Below are 21379 nucleotides of genomic sequence, written 5' to 3'. Positions count from 1 at the left end.
TCTATAATTAAAATTTCTATCTTAGAAATATAAACTGTCACTTTTTATCAAGTAATAATTACATTACTTTTTAATAAAAATTAACTTTTTTGGTGCTTAACCAATGTCTCAATGACACTGGTTAACATTCTCCTTATTTATGACATGGGGTGATGTTGGGCATCCTCTCAATTAACGAGAAACTAACGAACAAACCATGATGAAACTAGTCTCCATAGTATCACTAACTCTAATTTTGTCCTTAAATTATGTAAATCTTATAATTAAGGTAGTCCCTAAATATATAATATCACTCAATTTAATCTCTGACTTGTCACATATTGATAGAATATTAACTAGTTTATCTATCATACTAAATTTAAGATAGCACAACCGATCTTGCGACAAAAAATTTAATACTTCATCCGTTTCATAATACTTGTCTATTTTAGAGAATAATTTTGTTTCACTTTATTTATCACTTTCAGGTTTTAATGCAATATTAATTATTGGTTTATTAATAATACTCTTACCTATTTATTGTAGAGAGAAATAATAGAATGAAATAATAAATGAGTAAGGGTATTATAGAAAAAAAACAAAGAATTTCATAAAAAATTACAACATTTATTTGATTCATTAGTATGTGTAATTTCTTCAAAATGGACAAATATTGTGAAACGGAGGAAGTATTATTTGTAAACTGATGGTTTACGATAATAATGTTCTTTAGTTGTTCTAACATAATTGAATCAATAATGAACAATAAAAGTTTTTTATCCAGATAAAATTATGTAATAAATATTCTAAACACTTGATTATATTTTACATATATTGCATTCTCCATGTTGAGATTTTGGGTTTATACCATGGTTTGAAGTTGTGTTGGGATACTGAATTTAAGCATGTGGTGTGTCACTCTGATTCAACTACTGTTGTTTACCTCATCCAAAAAGATTTGAATGTTCATCACAAATATGGAAATTGGGTTTAATTATGGCTATTAAACAGCTTCTTCGTAGAGATTTGGTGGTTAGTTTACGATATACTTTGCGCGAAGATAACGCAGCAACTGATTTTTTTAGGTTAAAAGGACGCTCTTAGTGATATTAGCCTTGTTATTTTGAATGAAGCCCTTATGATATGGCCTCTATCCTCTTTGCAGATGCAATTGGTGTTGAGTTTATTCGACCCTAGTATGAGTCTTTTTAGCTTCTTTTTTTCTTTTCATCTATAAATAAAAAGAACTACATAAAAAATTTATCCAATAGATAAAATTTTATAAATCATACATATTTTTCAAGAGATTAATTAGACAGCACAAACGGTCAATGTCTCCAAAGTTTGACATGTAAGATCAAAATCAAATGAATTTATTTCATAACTAAATATACATATTTCACATGTAATATTTATAAGATATTAATATTTCACATATTTAGAAAGGAAATAAAAGAAAATCAATTCATAATAATATATAATCAAGAATTATGTAGAGACGGATTTATGCTTGACTTATAATTCAACGAAACAGTGAGATACATAAGTCTACAGTCTACCTATTAATCTTCTATACGTAGTAGGATCGTCAAGCTAATTTGAACTATTCTCATCAAAGGAGAGGTTTGGTACCATAGGTATGGGCAAAGGCTTATAAACTACTCTCCCGTCTCACAATAATGGTACGGTGCATCCTTTTAATTATATTTGTATAATAGTTTCTTCTGTGCACAATGTCGGAACAAAAAATTTGGGGGTCAAAGTGAGGATAAAAAAGCTTAAGTTGCAAATTAAAAAGAAAATTTATAGTAACGCTAAATGCACCACTTTTTAAAATAAAGAAAGACATAAATTTGGGGGGTCAAAGTGAAGATAAAAACTTAAGTTGCAAATTTAAAAAATAAAAAATAAAAATTCATAGTAACGCTACATGTATCATCACTTGTTAAAATAAAGAAAGTCATTGTGTTGCACCTTTTTTAAGAAAGTTCTCGTGAGCTTAACTCAATTGATAAGGATAATGCATAAAATATGTTAGATCTGGGGGTTCAAACCCCAACCACCACAAAAACAAAATTAAAATAAAGAAAAACACCCTGGTGCGCAACAAACAGATAAATATTTGAAAAACATCGCCACAAACAACACAAAATAACACCACCAACTATTTTTCTTAAAACTGACCAAGCTCTCATTCCATTAAACATTATTTTTTTTTATTGATATACAATGACCTAAAACGTAAATAACAAAAATCCTGCTAAAAAGCTAGCCATTATGTTACAATATTTGATATTGTAGTGAATTGATTCACAACTTTTTTCAATCAATTAACAAAGAAAAGCATTTTTAAAATCTATCAAAACCAATGGTGAATGTGTGTTTTATTAATTAAAAAACAATTAATATATCATTAATTTTAAATTGAAAATCAATTTTGAATATTAGATAAATTACACATGATTGATTTTCTCTCTTTTGCATAAGTTAAATATGATTCTTGGAGTCCTGTATTTCAACCAAAAACAATATCACCAACCAACTATATGCATGAGCCCACCAATATATATTGCAAAGAGTACGCATCTTCATAATTATATTGTGGAACCATTTCAATATTTACAAAGCATCATAATCCCTTTGTAATAAAAAACATCGTCCTTAACTTTAAAGGTTTGGTCTAATATTAAAAAGACGGATATTAAATTCAAGAGGTTTTAGATTTGAGTTCCGCTCATGCTTATGGAGGTAATATTTTTGTAAGTGTTCTTTAAATTTCAAGATCTTCCCGACTTTAGACTAGGACATCATCCGTTCATCCTAAATTTTGATTAGGAAAAAAAAACATCATCCTTCGAGATCTCCATTAGGAATTGTCGTTAGATATGTGAAATTATTCAAAATGTTAATTAAGAGATTGGTTGTTGAATGAAAATTAAATAACATATTTATCGCAAAAAGTAACAAGTTCTTTAGTTTTGAAGCTGCTTACAATTAAAAGCATGTAAACACCCATATACATGTTGAAAAGTGAACAAAGACATGTTTGAGGACTGCAAACTCAGTATGTTTGATGGAGTCCAATGTGTGACCAAACATGTAAAGATTTCCACTAAAAAAAATTGAGTATGGGGAAATAAGATTGAGAAAATAAGGAGGTGCTTGAGAGACATAATAATTAAAAGAAGGTTTAATTGCACTTTTTTATAATAATTAAAAGAAGGTTTAATTGCACTTTTTTCCTCTGTACTTTGCCAATTGTGCGATTTTGCACCCCATTGTTTTAAATGAGCGATTTTGCCCCCTATAGTTTTCCCTCTTTCTGATTTTATGGTCCCCATGACATTTAGTGCTGGTTTTTTATCAATTAATGTCTGCCACGTGTGTAATTTCATTTTTTTTAAAAATAAAAAAATGGTATTTTTCAGATTTTGAGAGAAGGGGGAAAACTATAGGGGGCAAAATTGCTCGTTTAAAATTATAGGATGCAAAATTGTACAATTGGCAAACTATAGGAGGGAAAAGTGCAATTAAACCCTGAAAGAAATGAGAGACATTTCTTTAAAAAATATAAAAAGAGATGAGAGAAAGAGTTGGTGTGTCAGAAAATAGAAAGAGAAAGAGGATTTAGTGGGAGACAGTTTCAAGTTTTTGAGGTGGACCTTGTTCATAGACAAATTTTTTGGTAATCTACATTTACCTACTGTTTTTTTGTTTTTATGAAATGTAATCTACAAACATTACCTTGTGTGAATATGAATTATATGAAGCATAAATATTTTGCAAACTACGTGACATTACAAACAAAAAACTCTGACATTTATGAAAATGATATAAATAATCTTTTGGTTTAATTACTTTTTTTAACTTTAATTATTTAATTGGTATCGGATTGGTCCTCTAACTAAAAATTGATTTATTTCGGTCCTCTAAGTTTCTCACTGTTACTACATTTAGTCCTTTCTATTAATTTTATTCGAATAAACGTTAGGGTTTGTGTTATGTGGATATTTGACCTCATGTTTTACACATACATATGAACCATAACAGTTACCAATAATATAAGTCAATATTTAATCATAATTGTTAAGACATAGGACCAAAATGATACTAATAAATAAAGTTAGAGGACCTACATAACACAAACCCTAACGTTTATTGGAATAAAACTAACAGAAATGACTAAATGTAGTAATAGTAAGAAACTTAGAGGATCGAAATAAATCAATTTTTAGTTAGAGGACCAATCCGATACCAATTAAATAGTTAAAGGACAAAAAAATAATTTAACCTAACATTTTTCAAGAGACATCATGGGTTGACAAAGTTGAGTTTTTCTTTTTTGTGGTAATAATAATAATACTTAGAAGTTGGTTTGAACCGGTGTCATCATAACGATATAACAACACACACATGTAAAGAAAATGATGAAGAAACAAGACCCACCTAACTACCAAACAAACACCACCACCGCACCTCACCATATCTACATACAAATAAATTAAACCTAAGATAATAGGATGAATATTATAGTGGTTGGATGCATGATGAATTCAAAGTTCTTTGTGATGATTGCTTGCTTATCTTCAAAATTGTTGAGTAGAAAAAAAAAAACCTTCAAAATTGTCAATGAAGAATAAAACTCATGACTTCGAATTTCAACCTGTCAAATATCAAGTGATGCATGCTACCCTTCCTTTTTCTTCTTTCGGTAATAGACTTTATTTGGTCCAAGTTTTCTTTTATGTGGACTTTAATTTGTTCTGGCTTTCACGATCTTGCGTAAAAAATAGACTTCGATCCAAGTTTTCTTTTATTTTAGGGGAAAAATATACATGTTATCAATGTATTTATTTATTTATTTAGATAAATATTAATTTATTCTATCTATAACTAGTTACTTGTCTTAGAATTTTGGATAGATCTAACACCACTTGTGTACCATTGTGATATCAATGTTATATAAAATTGGTCAATAAAGGTGTACTATATAGAAATGTCTAAAGAAGAAAGATAAAAGATATGCAAATGAAGTGTTATGTGACACACCTTCATTGACCAATGATATATAACATTGGTATCTCAATAGTACATAAGTGATTTCCGATCTACACAACTTTTACGAAAATAACTTTTAAGACGATGAGTATTACTCTACAAATTTATTTTAAATTATCTTATATCTATTCTACGTGGTACTTAGGCTTTTTCTAATAAATTAAATATGCTTACCTTGAAACTATAATACTCTAATATGTTAATATATTAATAGAAAAATGTTAACAATTGTTATCATGACATTGTTTAAACAATTAAAAAGAGTAACTTTTGTATAAAAAATGATTTAATTGTTATTTTGAAACTAATTTGACTTTTTTTTGGTTACAAACTAATTTGACTTGTATTAAGACAAATTTTTTATTATCTATTCCTTAAACAATATCTTAAGAATACTAATTAGCATGATCCATATATTATTAAATAATAAACAAATATTTAAGTACAGACTTCAAAATTGGCTTTTCTTCTAAAGGCAAAATGAAGAATTATTAATCATATAAGCTTACATTTTTACTGCTTCCAATCCGGTATTCATCACCTATTTAATTTTTTCTACTAAACCTATTTACCTTATTGATCCATGTTTACCCCTCTTCATTTTATCACCTGCCACATCACGTATTTTCTTCATGGTATAGCTTTATCATCACATCCCCTCTTGGTCCAAATATAAATATTAAATGCGACAGCTCCACATGGTCTCAACAACCAACTAAGTCACATCCAAGATCGTTAACCAAAAAAAAAAACTAAGTTACGTCAAGAAATTCCTAAAAGAGATTGCTTCATATTGCTGCTTCATTCTCATATTATATGTGTCTTATTTAAAACATATACACTTAAGAATATTATTATTTCCTCTAAAAATAAAATTTATGATTTATATCAATTTTTAATACAAATTCAATATATTAAGATTAAAACATCCATATACGTTATTTATTATTTATATACATCATATACTTGCAACTAGTTTAATAAATAAATGTATCACTTAAAAAAAAATTATTATATTTGTATTATGACATGATCAAATAAGTGTAGAATATTTTCTTAAAAAAAAAAAGAGGCAAGAAGATAGGAATGAAATTGGTGCGATGCATTTTTTTAGATGGAATTTTTTAGGTTAAATAATTGCAAACCTAATAAAGCAAATGAGCGGAAAAAAAATTAGGTTAAATTGCTGCAGACGTAACAAAATTAATAAATAAGGATAAGTGTAGAAAATATTTTCTTAAAAAAAAAAGGCAAGAGGATAGGAATGAAATTGGTGGGATACATTTTTTTAGATGGAATTTGTTAGGTTAAATAATTGCAAACCTAATAAAGAAAATGTGCGGGAAAAAATTAGGTTAAATTGTTGCAGACGTAACAAAATTAATATATTTTCTTCGAAAAAAAAAAAAAGCAAGAGGATAGGAATGAAATTGATGCAATGCATTTTTTTTTAGATAGAATTTGTTAGGTTAAATAATTGCAAACCTAATAAAGAAAATGAGCGGGAAAAAATTAGGTTAAATTGTTGTAGACGTAAAAAAATTAATAAATAAGGATATACAAAAAGAAATAACCATAAATTCATTTTTTTTGTCTAGTAGCTTAGTGGTTGGAGCTCACACAATTAAATATGCAGAAGTGGGGTGTCAAGGATTCGAACCTCAGCCCCTACATAATTTATGCAATGTCCCTACCAACTGAAATAAACTTACGGGAACACTATAAATTCATCTTTAGTCATCAAAGAAATAGTTCAGTAGTATGAAGTTGGACATCAATAATATACCTCTATTATCGTTTTAATCTATATTTATATTTTTTAAATTTCAACGTTAGATTGTAAATTTATATATATAATCCATCTAAAATTTTATACAAATAAAAAATTATTTGACATGTTATTGAGATCCATCAAAATTGAAAAGTTTATCCAAACCAAATTATTTTGTTTGGTTGAAATAAATATTTCATCTGCCCCAAATTGTATGACGTTTTGGGCATTTCACACATATTAAGAAATGTAATTAATATTTTGTGGGAAAGAGATATTATGAGTTGTTTTACAAAATTGTCTTTAGTAAATGATATGAGAAAGATAAATGAAGAAACTGAAAGAAGAGAGTGTAATAAATAGTTAAGGATATAATAGGAAAAGAAACATTAATCTTTCATTGGTATTGTAAAACGACATATAATTTAGGATAAATTTTTTTCTAAAGTGTCATACAATTTGGGACGGAGGGAGTATTGGAAAACATGTCTCTTTGTGGCGGCTTGATGGGGAGATTATTGGAAAAGTGGACGAATTTGTGTTTCATTAGTTCTCTCATGCTATTCAAAGGGTATCGTAAAACAGTAGTAGTATTTCTTTTTTGAAAGACTGCAATTGAAACGTAGATTCCCAAATCACTATTTGGTCTATAGTGAAAAAAAAATGGCTCGTTGATAAATAACAAATGGGAGTGGAGCTTAAATTGTTACAACTTTCGAGAAGCCTCAAAGGTGAATATTTTCGGTTGAAGGTTGCTGCCAACTCGGGTTGAATTATGGCAAAGAGGTATAATTAGAAACATTTAGCAACAATGTTTTGTGATGTGTGAAGTGTGAGGTGGAAATTCACAAACAACCACTTGTTCTTTACATGTCCAAGGTTATTGGTATTTTGGCACTCTATTTTCAAGTTGTTGGAATGACATCCAAATGAGTGGACTAGAAAACAGGTGGATTTTTTAGGCATTCAACGGGTTGGTAAAAGAAATAAAGCAAAAAATAAATAAAAATTTGTATCATTTAATTCAGTTGGCAACATAGTACATTTTATTGAGAAGGTGGCGAATTTGACAGAGGTGATAGAAAATGTTAAAATGATGTTTTGATCTTATGCCACCAACTATATATATAATAGAGTAACTTTGACAAAACCCTTGTTTTGTGTACTTTTTATGTTTGGCGAATTGAATTAAAGCAATATCTTACTATAAAATAATAAAATTCTAATCTTCTCAACAAAAAATTAGTTAACAAAAAAAATTATTAAAAAGATTTGTTTAACATTAATAATTTTCATGAAATTGAATTGTAATTTAACTTTTTCAAATAATACTAAGATATTGGATAACCACGTTCCTTTAAAGGTCAATTTATGTGTTTGACGCTTATTTCGCAATCAATTGCTGACAAAAGACAATCTTGTGCGTCGGGGGTGTTTCAGGTGGGTTACAACTTACAATGTTTGTGTGACTGGCTCACCATCTTTTTTTATGTTGTAACTTCTTTGGAAGATTGTGGTATCTTATTCAGAATTGGTTATGTTTTTCATCGGTTGATACTGCTGTCATAAAGGATCATTACGTGTAGTTTGGTCAAATAGCAGGTTTCCCTCGTTCATCACACTCTTTCTTGAAGCTAATATGGTTTTCGTGCGTTTGGACAAATTTAGAAGGAAAGAAATAATAGGATCTTCAACAACAAAGAAATGAGTCTGCATCAGATGCTCGACAAAGTGAAGTTGCAATCTTTCTTGTGGTTAAATGCAAAGATTCCTTCTATTGCTATTGTTTTTCATGATTGGTGGCGTAACCCTTTAGCTTGTATGAGTATCACTTTGTAATTTTTTTCTGTTGGTTGATTTAATTTGTTGTGTTGATTTTTTATCTTGGAAATTCTGTATTAACTCTGTGTCCTGCTTTAGCACCCCCTGTATAGGGTAGGTCACTTGTGGCTTTTTAACATAGTATGTCTCATTTTTGCTTGTTCAAAAAAAAAATTGGATAACTTATCAGAAAATATTTATAGCTAGAAACATTGATATATAAATATATGAAATGATTTATATATATAATCCCCCATTATATTGCTTTGAAGGCTGTACTATATTAGAGTATAAGATAAGTCACATCCTTTTTTATTTTTGAGGCAAAAAGTCACATTCTTTTATGTTATAAATAGTTAGCCTTAGCTTGACACATGATATCCATATTGAGGATAAATTAAACTAAAGGCTACAAGAGAGAAAAACAATAATGGGAAAGAGTAAGGTTCTAGTTGTGGGGGGAACTGGGTATATTGGGAGGAGAATAGTGAAGGCAAGTTTAGAACAAGGTCATGAAACCTATGTACTTCAACGTCCAGATATAGGGCTTGAAACTGAGAAAGTGCAAATGCTTCTTTCATTCAAGAAACTAGGTGCTCATCTTGTGGAAGGTTCTTTTTCTAATCATCAAAGTTTGGTAGATGCTGTGAAACTAGTTGATGTTGTTATTTGCACCATGTCTGGAGTTCATTTTCGATCTCACAACTTGATGTTGCAACTCAAACTTATTGAAGCCATCAAGGATGCAGGGAATGTCAAGGTATATATCTATATCATTTTTCTTAGACAAATATCAGTAATTAGTTGTTACGTAAATGTTTTTCCTTTTTCATTTGAGTTTGAATTCGAGTCCTTTAGTTCCTCAAACTTTTTCAAGCCTTTAGTTTAAGAGTACTGCTATATATTGCGACAGAATTTTCACAAGAAGAACAAGAATACACACATGTGATGCCTTTCTAAACGTATTATGATATGGTTCAGTTTTCTGTGTCTTTCATGCGTCGATGCATAGGAATATTAAATTACTCTTAGTTTAAATCAGTTGAGATCTTCAACCTATCTATATATACATATTATGATACGTCATCGTGAGCTTAGCTCAGTTGGTTTGGACAATGTATAATATATGCAAGATCTGGGGTTTAAACCCTGACCACCACAAAAAAATATACGTATTCTAATCTATATATATATATATATATATATATATATATATATATATATATATATATATATATATAATTTACCAAATAGTGTTGAATATGTTGAAGTACTAATTTTATAAAAAAAATAAAAATTATCAAAAGTTAAAAATATTTACTTTATTTTATGAAGTTAAGTTGTTTGTTTAGGAAGAGTTAAATTATTCATCTGTTTAATTTGAGCCACACAACAAATTACCATTAGCTGTCCCTTGATGAAATGGTTGAATCTACCTAGTACCTAGCTAGCTCAAGCCGCAAGTTCAAGTATTGTAATGAATGGGAACTTTACTTGAAAATCAATGTCACACAACAATAGCAATATGCATGTACAAAATTTTAGCAAATAATTGATCAAGGTAAAGAACTTTTTTTTTTTTGAAAGATCAAGGTAAAGAACATGTGTGGGTGTTTATTGGGCTATTCTAATAAATACCTCTAAAAAAAATGGTATAAAAATTGATCCTTAATATTTTTAGTAAAATAATGAATTTTACAATTTATAAAAAAAAAAAAAAAAGTGTAATATTTTATTAAAATTTCTAAAAATGGTAAGGGTTTAAAGGTGGACCCTTTCTTGGAGGTATTTTAGATCCACCTACCTTTGACCACATATGAAATCATAGATATTGTATTACTTTTCTTTTCTCATACTAAGAATTGATTTATTTTTCTTTGTCGTAAAAAAACTGATTTCTCTTATGGGTTCATCATGGACCTTTTACAAATGGTCCAAACTAAGATGGACCTTCACCATTTAAAAACAAATGAATATTATGTTAATACAAAATGGAGAATAAATTTAATATCATAATAAAATTTATTAAAAATAGTGAGATTCATCTTTGAATTGGATATATATTAGAGGTTTCCTTCTTTTATTTAGCCCACAATCCAAAGTGTTCACATTTACATTCATCCAAATTAATCTAAAAAATTAAAATCCACACAAAATTGAATTTTATTATTCCTAAAAATGCTGAGTTATTCGGATCATAAATTATTATATATATATATATATATATATATATATATATATATATATATATATTTAACAATACTTATTAATTTTTTTAACAATACTTATTATATATATATATATATATATATATATATATATATATATATTTAACAATACTTATTAATTTAATTAATATATCATTTCTTTAACTATTTGAAGAGTGCTAGCTAGCATCACAAAAAAAGCAACACACTCTCTTCTAGTAGTAAGGATAAACTTGTTCTAAAAAGGTCTAACCAAAATTAGTAATTAGAGTTTGTTAGCTTTGGTGGCAAAGAGTTAGCTTTATAGAATCACATAGATTATAGTATACTATTATGTATAAAACATAGTTTTGTAGTATATGTTGTTAGCGGTATGTTTATTTTATCGAAAGCTACTATAGTGGTATATGTTGTTTATATTTACTTAATTACACCTACAAACTTTGACTTGAATCACTTTTTTTTGTTTTGTAGTAAGTATATATACACAAAATGAATTTATTCTGTCTCACATGGTTATGTACTATTTTTTCCCTTCCACCAGCGTTTCCTACCTTCAGAATTTGGAATGGACCCAGCTCTTATGGGACACGCACTTGAACCAGGAAGAGTCACATTTGATGAGAAAATGACTATAAGGAAAACAATTGAGGATGCCAACATCCCTTTCACTTACATCTCCGCCAACTGTTTCGCGGCCTACTTCGCCGGTAACCTCTCTCAAATGGGAACACTCTTTCCTCCACGAGACAAGGTTGTTCTCTATGGTGACGGCAATGTCAAAGGTACGTAAAACATAAGAAAAAAATAGTTAACATTTTTATTTTTTTTTGCAAATGTGAGCTAGGGCACAAAAATATTAATCTTAGAACTTACACAATAAGATATATGATATGAGGTGCACATGTTTGTGGCAGTTGTTTATATGGATGAAGATGATGTTGCAACATACACAATTAAGACAATTGATGATCCACGAACATTGAACAAGACAATATATATAAGGCCACCAGAAAACATCCTCACTCAAAGAGAGCTAATTGAGAAATGGGAGAAAATTATTGGAAAGCAACTTGAGAAGTCTACCATATCCGAACAAGACTTTCTTTCTTCCATGAAAGGTAAAACACACCCTTTACCCAAAATAAATTTATCTACACCAAGAAAAGAAATAGCTATTTTTTTTTTTTAATATTTCATATTTTTAAATAATTATTGACTCTTGATTGGTGTGAAATTTAGGTTTGGACCTTGCAAGCCAAGTAGGAGTGGGGCATTTCTATCATATTTTCTATGAAGGGTGTTTGGCAAATTTTGAAATAGGTGATGGAGAAGAGGCGTCAAAGCTTTATCCAGAGGTGCAATACACACGCATGGATGAATTTCTAAAATTATATGCATGATCAGATTATATAAGCATGAAAATTTGTACTTTTTTTAAAAGCAAAAATTTGTACTTTTTATTCTTCGAATAATAAAAAATATACATTGGGGATTTTATACATTTGCAAGTTATTTTCTTTCTTCTTTTTTTTTACCCAAAAAAATGATTTCATTAAGCAACAAAATCAACTGCTATGAAGCAGCCAGTGTACAATGAGAACACTTCTCAATCCACATAGTATCAGCACAAATTAAAGCAAACTTAGCTAAATTGTGTTCCACATTGCAAGTTATTTTCTTTGCCATGTAAAGGGTAATTTGTAATCATGTTTGCTTTAATTGTAAACTTGTTTCATTTTCTCAACAAAACAAATCAACCTAAATAATGATGACCTCAATTGTGGATAATGTTGGATCCTCTCAACTAATGAGAAACAAATATGATGGTTTGGAATTTTTAAATAACATATCTTCAAATGAAATGGAACAAAATATCTTGAAAAAATTGGAATTTACCTATGAGCAATGCTATTGACAGTGAAAGATATTTTTCCGAAGTTGTCACGAAATATCTTTAGCCAATGAAACGTGCTTCTTCCCTGAAAACACAGGTGAATTGGTGTAGTTTGAGGGATGGTATGTTGAGTAAACTCACTTTTGTGTTGCTGGCGCGGAAAATAAGGTGGCAATAGATGTGTGTTTTATGTGATATAGTATTGAGTAACTAGTTCGTGAAATTTTCGGGAGGATATCTCTCGTGACATATAGCAATCTCCTTTTAAGAAATGCATTTTTATCATATCTACCATAAAATTCACCAATAACTTTAGTGGTTTACTCCTTTTAAGGTCTGTCGATATTGGTTTTCCGCTTCATTTATAACTGTTCTGGATCGGGTTTTGGTCGAGTGCATTATAGTCCAATAACCCATAATCCACGTTGGGTCAACAACAACAGGAAACTTTTTGTATGCGTCATCACAGACAAACGCAACTCCGACGATCAAGGTCGTTACTACAATCACTAACTAATCCCAATGTTCCTCTGCGAATTTCATGGAGACAATTATTATTGAGCACCCTTATATATAAAGACAATTGCCCACCATTTCGAGGACAAATTTATTAGAGTAGTGATATTTGAACAACTATTTGATACAACTTTTGAGACAACTTCTTTTTTCTCTCTTTTCATTGGTTAAAAACAATAGAGAGAAAAATAAAGATAGAGAATAAGAGTATAACGTGAGTATGAGAGAGAAAGTTGTTACAAAGTTGTTAAAAAGTGATTGTACAAATATCATTTCTCAATTTATTATTCATCAATTGTATCAACTCTTCTAGCTAGAGAGTTTCCTCTAGACACTCTCTTGTAATATCACTATACTCTCACCAGAGCATTACCTCCGCCATGAGCTAGCATAGCACTGCATCACTTGTAAACCTTTTGTACGGTTACCTAATTGATTGAATACATATGATCTGACTTGCACCAGATCACTGACAATTTTAAGTTACTTCCGAATACAAAGATTATCATTTATCAAACAAACATGGTGTCATCAATTAAAGTTGATTTGATATTTAAATTTCCACTACATTACTTGTTTTTAGAATTTTTACTAGGATTCCCATAATAAGTACTAATCCTTTTTAGTAAAATAGCGGTTTTTTTTAATTGTTTTGATATTTTCCCAAAAAAAATAAAAATTATGGCTCATATTTGAACTTTTTTTTATTAAATAGGTTGGAAATTCCTACATATATGGGTCATGGAACATTCTAACGTTAGTCTCTTTAAATTTGAATGAAAATTTGGTCCCACGTCACTTCAGATTTGATTGACATTTCTATCATATTTCATTGAATTAATTTCATTATTAGATATCTTTTAAATATGTAATTTTTTTTCAAGAGATTAAAATGAAATATATTATTCAATCAAAAAGTTCTTCTTAGCAAGAGACATACCAGAAAAGAACCAACGTCACAAACAAATTATAAATAGTGGGAAACAAAACAAAAAAAAAACACATCATAAACAAGAGAACAAAGAAAGAAATAACATTAGCCTATGCCCAACATATTGAATGGACTAAGCCACCAAACATGGTAGTTGAAGGGGAGATTAGGAATTTTCGCCTTCAACCACAAGAAAGAAAGTGACTTAATCTTGTCAACTATCTGATATGTCGAGCAATGTTTATCATTGAAGATCCTGTTATTTCTTTCCTTCCAAATTTCCCACCTTTTAAATATGTAATTAATTTGATTTAGGGTCAGTTTGGTAAGATATGTTTTTGAGATTATAGCTTATAACCTATTTTTTATAAACTCATTTGACTTGAAAAGACTCGTTTGTACTTTCTCACGAACTTATATCTTATTTTTACTTATTTATAATGGTTTTTGATAAGTTAATTCAAGTAGCTTGTAACTTATAACTTAAAGCTTATATCTTATTATTATTTATCTCAATTTTACCCCTACACTCTTGATTACAATAAAATTAATCAAATGTATAATTTTTATGTCATTTAATATTTATAAAATAGTTTGTATTGCTAATTTTACGAATCACTATAAATTCAATCAACTAGTTTATCCTCTATAAGTCCATCTGCTATAAGCTCATTACAAGAATTTGTTTTTAACTGATGGAATAACCCTCAGTAATGTACAAAAGTCCTCTGTAATCCGTATTATTAGTGAATTGGTGGCAAAACAAACCCCTCAATAATGGAGAGGTGGTTATGACAAAGCATTACTGAGGGAATAATCTCTCAATCTCTCAGTAATTACTGCCGAAACAGTCCGTGAGTAAATACTAACGAAAAATACCCTTAGTAATGCACCATCCGATGGTCCTACTAGATTAGTCTCAAATGTTTATGTAGGTCATTGTTGACGGAAATTTTTTCCAGTAATGTACTTCACACCTTCTTTTTTTTTTTATCCTTTCCCACTTTTTTATTTTAATTAAAGAAATAAAATAAATTAAAGAAATAAAATTTAAATTTAATAAGACACAAATTAACAAATTATATTAAAACATAACTTGGTATTTAAAGTTATTAAAAATAAAAGTAAGACTCTATATTCACATGGATAAAAATTGCCACTTTCATCCCTCATTCATAAATGAGTTATTTAGCACACGCACACTAGCAGTATAACCATTTCCCTTTATTGACTAATGTTTATTTCTAGAGGATTTAGACACAGGTGTTTAATTTAACTGAAACACAAAGAAATGGACATGTATAAATATTTCTGAAAAGAGGGGGCACTAAATTTCCCAAATCACTAAACCAAATGTAGTAGCTTAAGGACTTCACAATCATGCAGAGATTTATCACGAGCCTTCTTAATGGAAACTCTGAGCGTCTTATATTCTTCATAAGTAAAAGGTTGATAAAGACGTGGGTGATCATGGTCCACCAACTCCTTTGGAGCCTCAACATTTCCCTTCCTCGGTCCCAACATAAATGTAGCAATTGAGTAACGTGTAGTAGGCTCTTTGCATAGTACACGGTGCTTCACATTGCAAAACCTTCCATTGCTCCATACCTGCATAGTGCATTCATTTCATATGCTAAGATCTTGCACAAAAGAAAACAATTTACAAATATCTTAAGCCATTTTTTGCTTTTTTGTTTCAAATTTTATAGCTTAACTAAGCTAAAGCCCAAGTGAAGGTGACTAATCACTCATTGAACAATTTAGTTTCAGAATGTAGACAATTTATTTTTCCTTTTTGTGGTTTCTCATTGATTCCTCTACTTTAGGAATGTTTGTAGCGTGTTTTTTTGGTATGAACATACCGCATTGTTTGTAGTGTCGTATGAACGGGTTTTGAGCTAAAAAAACTATATGATCCTAAAATAAAATTATACGTTCAATTTATTTTTGACAACTCATATAAAAAAAATGGTCTGAACTAATTCAATTTAATGGGGTTTTATTTAGATCAATTTTAGGATGTCCTAATTACAATTATAAAATTGCTATTAATATTATAAATACACGATAAGGTAGTATATATGTTTTATGCAAAATATATATATATATATATATATATATATATATATATATATATATAACTAATGTACTTAAAATTAACATCGTGTATGGGATTATGATCGATTATGTTTGAAACATATGAAACAATAAAATAAAAAGGTTAATTTAAACTAACAAGTATTATTAAAAAATAAATAAAAACCAACAATTAAATTATTAACGAAATATATTATATTAAAAAAACACAAGTATTAATTCCTTCAGAATAAACATAAGCATTAACATATATATTTATGCAGTTTAGTTCGATTTGGTTTTGAAAAGGAATTTGAAATCTGATTCGATCCGAGTGATTTTACAAGTTCAAAAACTTCCAATAATATTCAATTTGTGTTGTTTTCGATTTCTTGAATCAGTTTGAATTTGAACATCCCTACTACACCTAAGGTAATCTTATTTAAGACTTATTCGGCACTAGACGCGGGTACCTTTTCCAGTCGAACTTCAAACTTTGGTTCACCAGTTTGTGGGAGTTTGGTACCTTCCGCTAAACTCAATCATGTTGGTTGGAGTTCTCTCTTGTTTTATTTATCGAGTAAATAAAAATAGTTTTTTTTTAAGGAAGTAAATAAAAATAGTTTGTCACTAATATTTGAAGAAACCTATTAAAAAGAAGAAAAAAAAACTATTTCCCACGTTGAATAAAGATAAGACCTAACCTCAATTAATAAAGATTGACTTCTCATCTTACAAACACTTTTTGTATGCATTACTTAGATCCAATATAAAAATCTTATATGCTATTAAAGCATATCAATCGAGTCACTACCACATGTATCCATGCATCATATGGCATGTTTTATAAGTTTGAATCATACTTAATATAAAATCTCAATTGTCTTTATATAATTGCAGAGGATAAACGAGGCTCTCTATAAAAATCTAATTGTCTCTAACTTTTTTCATTCTATATAATAGTATAGACTAATGAGACGGGGGAACTAAACATTAGAGCCTAGTTAATATTTCTATTTAGTTAAAATTTTAGTGATAAAATTAGTGAATTGTTATGTACTTAGTACTTACTCGAGCAATATCTCCAAGATTGGCAAGGAGGGCTCCATGAAATGGTGCGACTGAAACAAATGAGCCAGAATTATCCATCACTTTAAGACCACCAACATTTTCATCATCTTGAAGAAGTGTTAAGAACCTAGAATCTGTGTGCACTGAAGCTCCAAAAGACCCTATTGTTTCTGAAGTGAAGTTATATTTGTTAATTCTGTACTGACAAGGCCAATCCTCAAAATCAGCATCCAATATGCCTAGTGATTCAGCAATATTTTGTCCTATTTTTACTGCCATATCATGTATTGCTTTACCGTATGTCTCAATTATTTGCCTGGTAATCAAAGAAAATCAATCACTCGCACTCTAAGTAAAGTAAAAAAGGTCAATTGGCTAATAGTAAAAAAAAAAAAATAGAAAGCTATGATATCTAATACCAATGGATGCTTTCAATCTCTATCTTTTATGAAAACAGATGCTTTAAATTACTTGATTTTATAAGAGGTATGGACTAATAATGCTCAAAATATTTCTAAGAATTTAACCAAAAAAGGTTTTTAAGAATTAAACTCAAAAAATTTGTTATTTTATAAGGACTAAAAACATATCTTACTTATAAGAAAACAATGTGTATAAATATAGGAAAAATATGTCACAGAAAGTGAGCTTTTTTATCATTTAACTTTTTAGAAGTTTGCACAAATTTAAGGTTGTACTGTTTTCGTTTCACAATGAGTGTCACTTTAGCAATAATTAATTGTTTTAAAATGAATCTCAATTTTAGTTTTCAATGCAACATTATTTATTTAGTTTGAATTGTACCCTTTAATTTTTTTGACCAATTGTACCCTCTAATTAGTAATATGTGATCATTACTTTAAAATTAATTACTATTATATTTTACTATGCATTTATGACAGATTGACAGTAGAATATACACTAATAGTTAATACAGATAATTTCATGACGTTGCTATTCTCGTCTATTTATTTTATATTAAATTGTAGGAGTATACCAGATTATATAATCTTATTAATCATCAATTCAAGTCAAAGTGACGAGGGATGAAAATTGAACTAAAGCCTAGTAGGCACTCACAAAAATTACATGCATTGGACATGATAAAAACCCAGATGTATGGGTCTTGGTCTAGGGTCGGGTAATTATCCTTAAATTTGAATGCGTATGTGTAGGGATAGTGAAAAAAACCGTGTTCACGGGTATCCACGGATAAAATTTGACACATGCACGGAGAAAGTAGTTTAACGAGTATCCACTAATGAAAAGACCTATCTGAGAATGAAACCTTAACTTTTTATGTTATGTTAGATCAAACGCATATAGGTCTTTTCATTTATTTTTTTTTATTTTTAAATAAATATTTCTATTAGTTTTTATAACCGAAACAATAACAATTATATAAATAAAAATTCACATCATAGTACAAAATAATTAATATTTTGAGTGAAAATCACGACTAAAGTAGGTGTTAGAAATAAAACGTAGATAGCAATCATCATCTAACCAAACAACCACAAGAACTAAATAGTAACCATAGAAACTTTAGCATCCATCAAGATTAATTGCAAATTAAATATTTTTTAATGAACATTTTTATTAAAAAAAAAAAAACACTTAAATAGTCACATGCTCCCCGCAAATATTAAAAGTTTTTTTTAAAATAAATTTAAGCATACCTCTGATGAGGTGTAGCATTCAATTGAGAGCAGAAATATTGTATAGCTTGTGAAGAACCCATATCATAGAGGCCAAGAGATTCTATGACAGGGTTAAAAACAGTTGGTCCAAAGTAACCACTTCCAGGAATGACATCTTTATTGTTTTTCTTCCTATCCATAGGAAGGTCATGAAGAGCTATAACAACTATTTTCATCTCATCCATAAGGGTCAAAGGAATAGAATGGTTGATAATCCTAAAACAACCCCATTTTTCACATGCATCTCTTAACTTCTTGCACTCGAATTGCTCTAAAATCTTCTCAAGATCAATGAACGGAATAGTCTCACCCGTCATTTTTCTGTTGCTTTTTATTTTTGGGGGATACTAGAGGGAGAAAATATCTTTCTTACTAAAACTTGTCTGGTGAAGCTATAAGTAACCCTAATTTTTAACCTAATATTTTCCCTCCAATGTTTATGCCTTAATTACTCCTTGATGTTTTTCCTAATCAGCATTTCACCTTGAAAAATCACAAGTCTGCCGATCCACTTTTTTTTCTTTGGCATCAATTTTGTTTTTCCAACATGCCATTTCAGTTTCATATTCAATTTGCTGTTTTATTTTCCCAACATGCAATTTCGGTTCCCTATGATTGCTTGAACTCCATCTATTTCCTATGTCCATTCTGGCACTATATATATGTGTTTTCACTGAACAGTTTCATTTGCCTTGCCTTATTCCAAACGAAATCCTGAGAAAATCAAAACTTCACCTCCCTATTTCAAGCATGGCCGATTGTTCTCTCACTGCATTGCTCTCCTACCATTGCCTCACGGGTATATAACATACGTCATCATTAGAATGCTTTCCCTATTTTCGTTTCTTTTGTACAACATGTTTTTCCGTGAATATTTCTAACATGGTGTTTTGCTTTTTATTTTGTAGGACTTTTGAGCTGTAACCCATCCACAGAATTTTACAGAACTATCAACCGCCTTCGTTTGTAGTACAGGACGTACACCATAGATTGCGAAGTTGATTGTGTGGGTTTTCAGATGTTTCGATTTTAAAATTTCTGTTTTTTGATTTTTTATAGTTGGTTTTATGACAATGTTTATTTAAATTTACAAGTCGTGCGTCTGTGTAGACAGCCTATCACGTAATGGTCACGTGTACATGGTTTCCTTAATTGTATTTGCTGTTTTTACAAATTTAGTTTCAGATTTCTGTGGAGAAGTTTGTCTTTGAAGAAGTTTGTCTGACCCAAAATCCAGTTTTTGTAGCTCCTCCCTTGGCTCTCTGCTTTCTTTTAAAAGGGTTCTCATGCTAAACCATTCGTTTATGCTAAATCCTTATTTCCTGCTTCTTTGTTTTAAGATGTTACTTTTTTTATGTAATTTGAAACTATCCGTGGTTTATTGAGCAATGTTCTGTTAGCAATATTTCTGTATCTCCTTCTGAAGTAATCTACCTATTAAGTAGTTGATATTTGTTTGATTTGATATCCATGTACGATTCCGTTTTCCTTTGAAATAGCAGCTGATTGTGCTGCTTCTTAAAGGGAGAAAATATGTTCTTTTTATATAAACTCACACACATTTGCTTTCACGGTAATGTAGAGAAAAAGAATATTGTTCTTCTTTTATTTATTCAATGTTTTTAGAAAATTAAATGTTGCATGAGTTGAGAAAAATGAACTAAGCTTAATGTTGGTATAAGTTAATGATTTATGAGGTCAATATTTTTAAGAAATTGCATTGCAGATTTTTGAAAATGAACCTTTATCAATTATATTAAAGGTGCAAGCATAAATGAAGATAGTTTTTTTTTGGTACCTGTATTGAAGCTAGGTTTCCCATATGGGATAAGTATACGAGACTCTCAAAGTGGGTTGGAAAAGTGGAAAAATATTTTAGCCTTCCTATAAATGATATTGAAACCATTGGCCAATTGAAAAAGCCATTGAATGAATGATTATTTATTATTTTTGATAATATGAATGAATGATTAAATGGCAGAGATCATTACAAATCTTTTATACGATTGCTACTTTTTTTTAGTGTCTTTTTTTTTTTTTTTATGGGTGGTAACCAGGATTTGAACCCCGCACTTTGTATATATTATGTATTGTCTTTATCATCAATTAAGCTAAGCTCGGGACTTTTTTTAGCGTCTTTCTAACAATCGTTTCAACGATCCATAAAATGAAAAATTATGTTAAAAAATAATTGTGTTTTTTGTCAAGTAATAATTATACCATCTTTTCATCTAAAAAATTACACCACTTTTCTTTCTATTTTTTTTTTATAGAAACAACTATACGTTTTACACATGTTTTATAGATATTTCACGTGTGCATCACTCATGATCCTTCAAGTTTCAAAGACAA

The 21379-nt window shown here is 29.3% G+C and overlaps 2 protein-coding genes across 2 annotated transcripts; one reads left to right on the top strand and one right to left on the bottom strand.

The window, feature by feature from the left end:
• Nucleotides 1-8999: 8999 nt before the first annotated feature.
• On the top strand, nucleotides 9000-12358 carry LOC11411102 (isoflavone reductase homolog). Its single transcript, XM_003612591.4, has 4 exons — nucleotides 9000-9389; nucleotides 11381-11621; nucleotides 11754-11957; nucleotides 12079-12358. Exons 1-4 carry the CDS (start codon nucleotides 9060-9062, stop codon nucleotides 12237-12239), a joined length of 936 nt encoding a protein of 311 aa, XP_003612639.1. The 5' UTR covers nucleotides 9000-9059; the 3' UTR covers nucleotides 12240-12358.
• A 3166-nt stretch (nucleotides 12359-15524) lies between these two features.
• Nucleotides 15525-19344, bottom strand: LOC11410070 (2-oxoglutarate-dependent dioxygenase DAO). The gene is made up of 3 exons (XM_003612590.1): nucleotides 19007-19344; nucleotides 17328-17643; nucleotides 15525-15788 (listed from the first exon to the last, which is right to left on the bottom strand). Exons 1-3 carry the CDS (start codon nucleotides 19342-19344, stop codon nucleotides 15525-15527), a joined length of 918 nt encoding a protein of 305 aa, XP_003612638.1.
• Between the last annotated feature and the right edge of the window lie 2035 nt (nucleotides 19345-21379).

The sequence above is a fragment of the Medicago truncatula genome, chromosome 5, assembly GCF_003473485.1.
Source record: "Medicago truncatula cultivar Jemalong A17 chromosome 5, MtrunA17r5.0-ANR, whole genome shotgun sequence".
Classification (NCBI taxonomy): domain Eukaryota; kingdom Viridiplantae; phylum Streptophyta; class Magnoliopsida; order Fabales; family Fabaceae; genus Medicago; species Medicago truncatula.
Note: the sequence above shows the minus strand (reverse complement) of the source record. Positions and strands in the feature narration are given on the sequence as shown.

Coding starts and splice junctions, on each gene's coding strand:
- LOC11411102 (XM_003612591.4), top strand. CDS start 9,060: ATGGGAAAGAGTAAGGTTCTAGTTGTGGGGGGAACTGGGTATATTGGG. Junction 9,390..11,380: donor AGGATGCAGGGAATGTCAAG/GTATATATCTAT, acceptor CCCTTCCACCAG/CGTTTCCTACCTTCAGAATT. Junction 11,622..11,753: donor TGGTGACGGCAATGTCAAAG/GTACGTAAAACA, acceptor TGTTTGTGGCAG/TTGTTTATATGGATGAAGAT.
- LOC11410070 (XM_003612590.1), bottom strand. CDS start 19,344: ATGACGGGTGAGACTATTCCGTTCATTGATCTTGAGAAGATTTTAGAG. Junction 17,644..19,006: donor AATGCTACACCTCATCAGAG/GTATGCTTAAAT, acceptor TTTGATTACCAG/GCAAATAATTGAGACATACG. Junction 15,789..17,327: donor ATCTTGGAGATATTGCTCGA/GTAAGTACTAAG, acceptor TGCACTATGCAG/GTATGGAGCAATGGAAGGTT.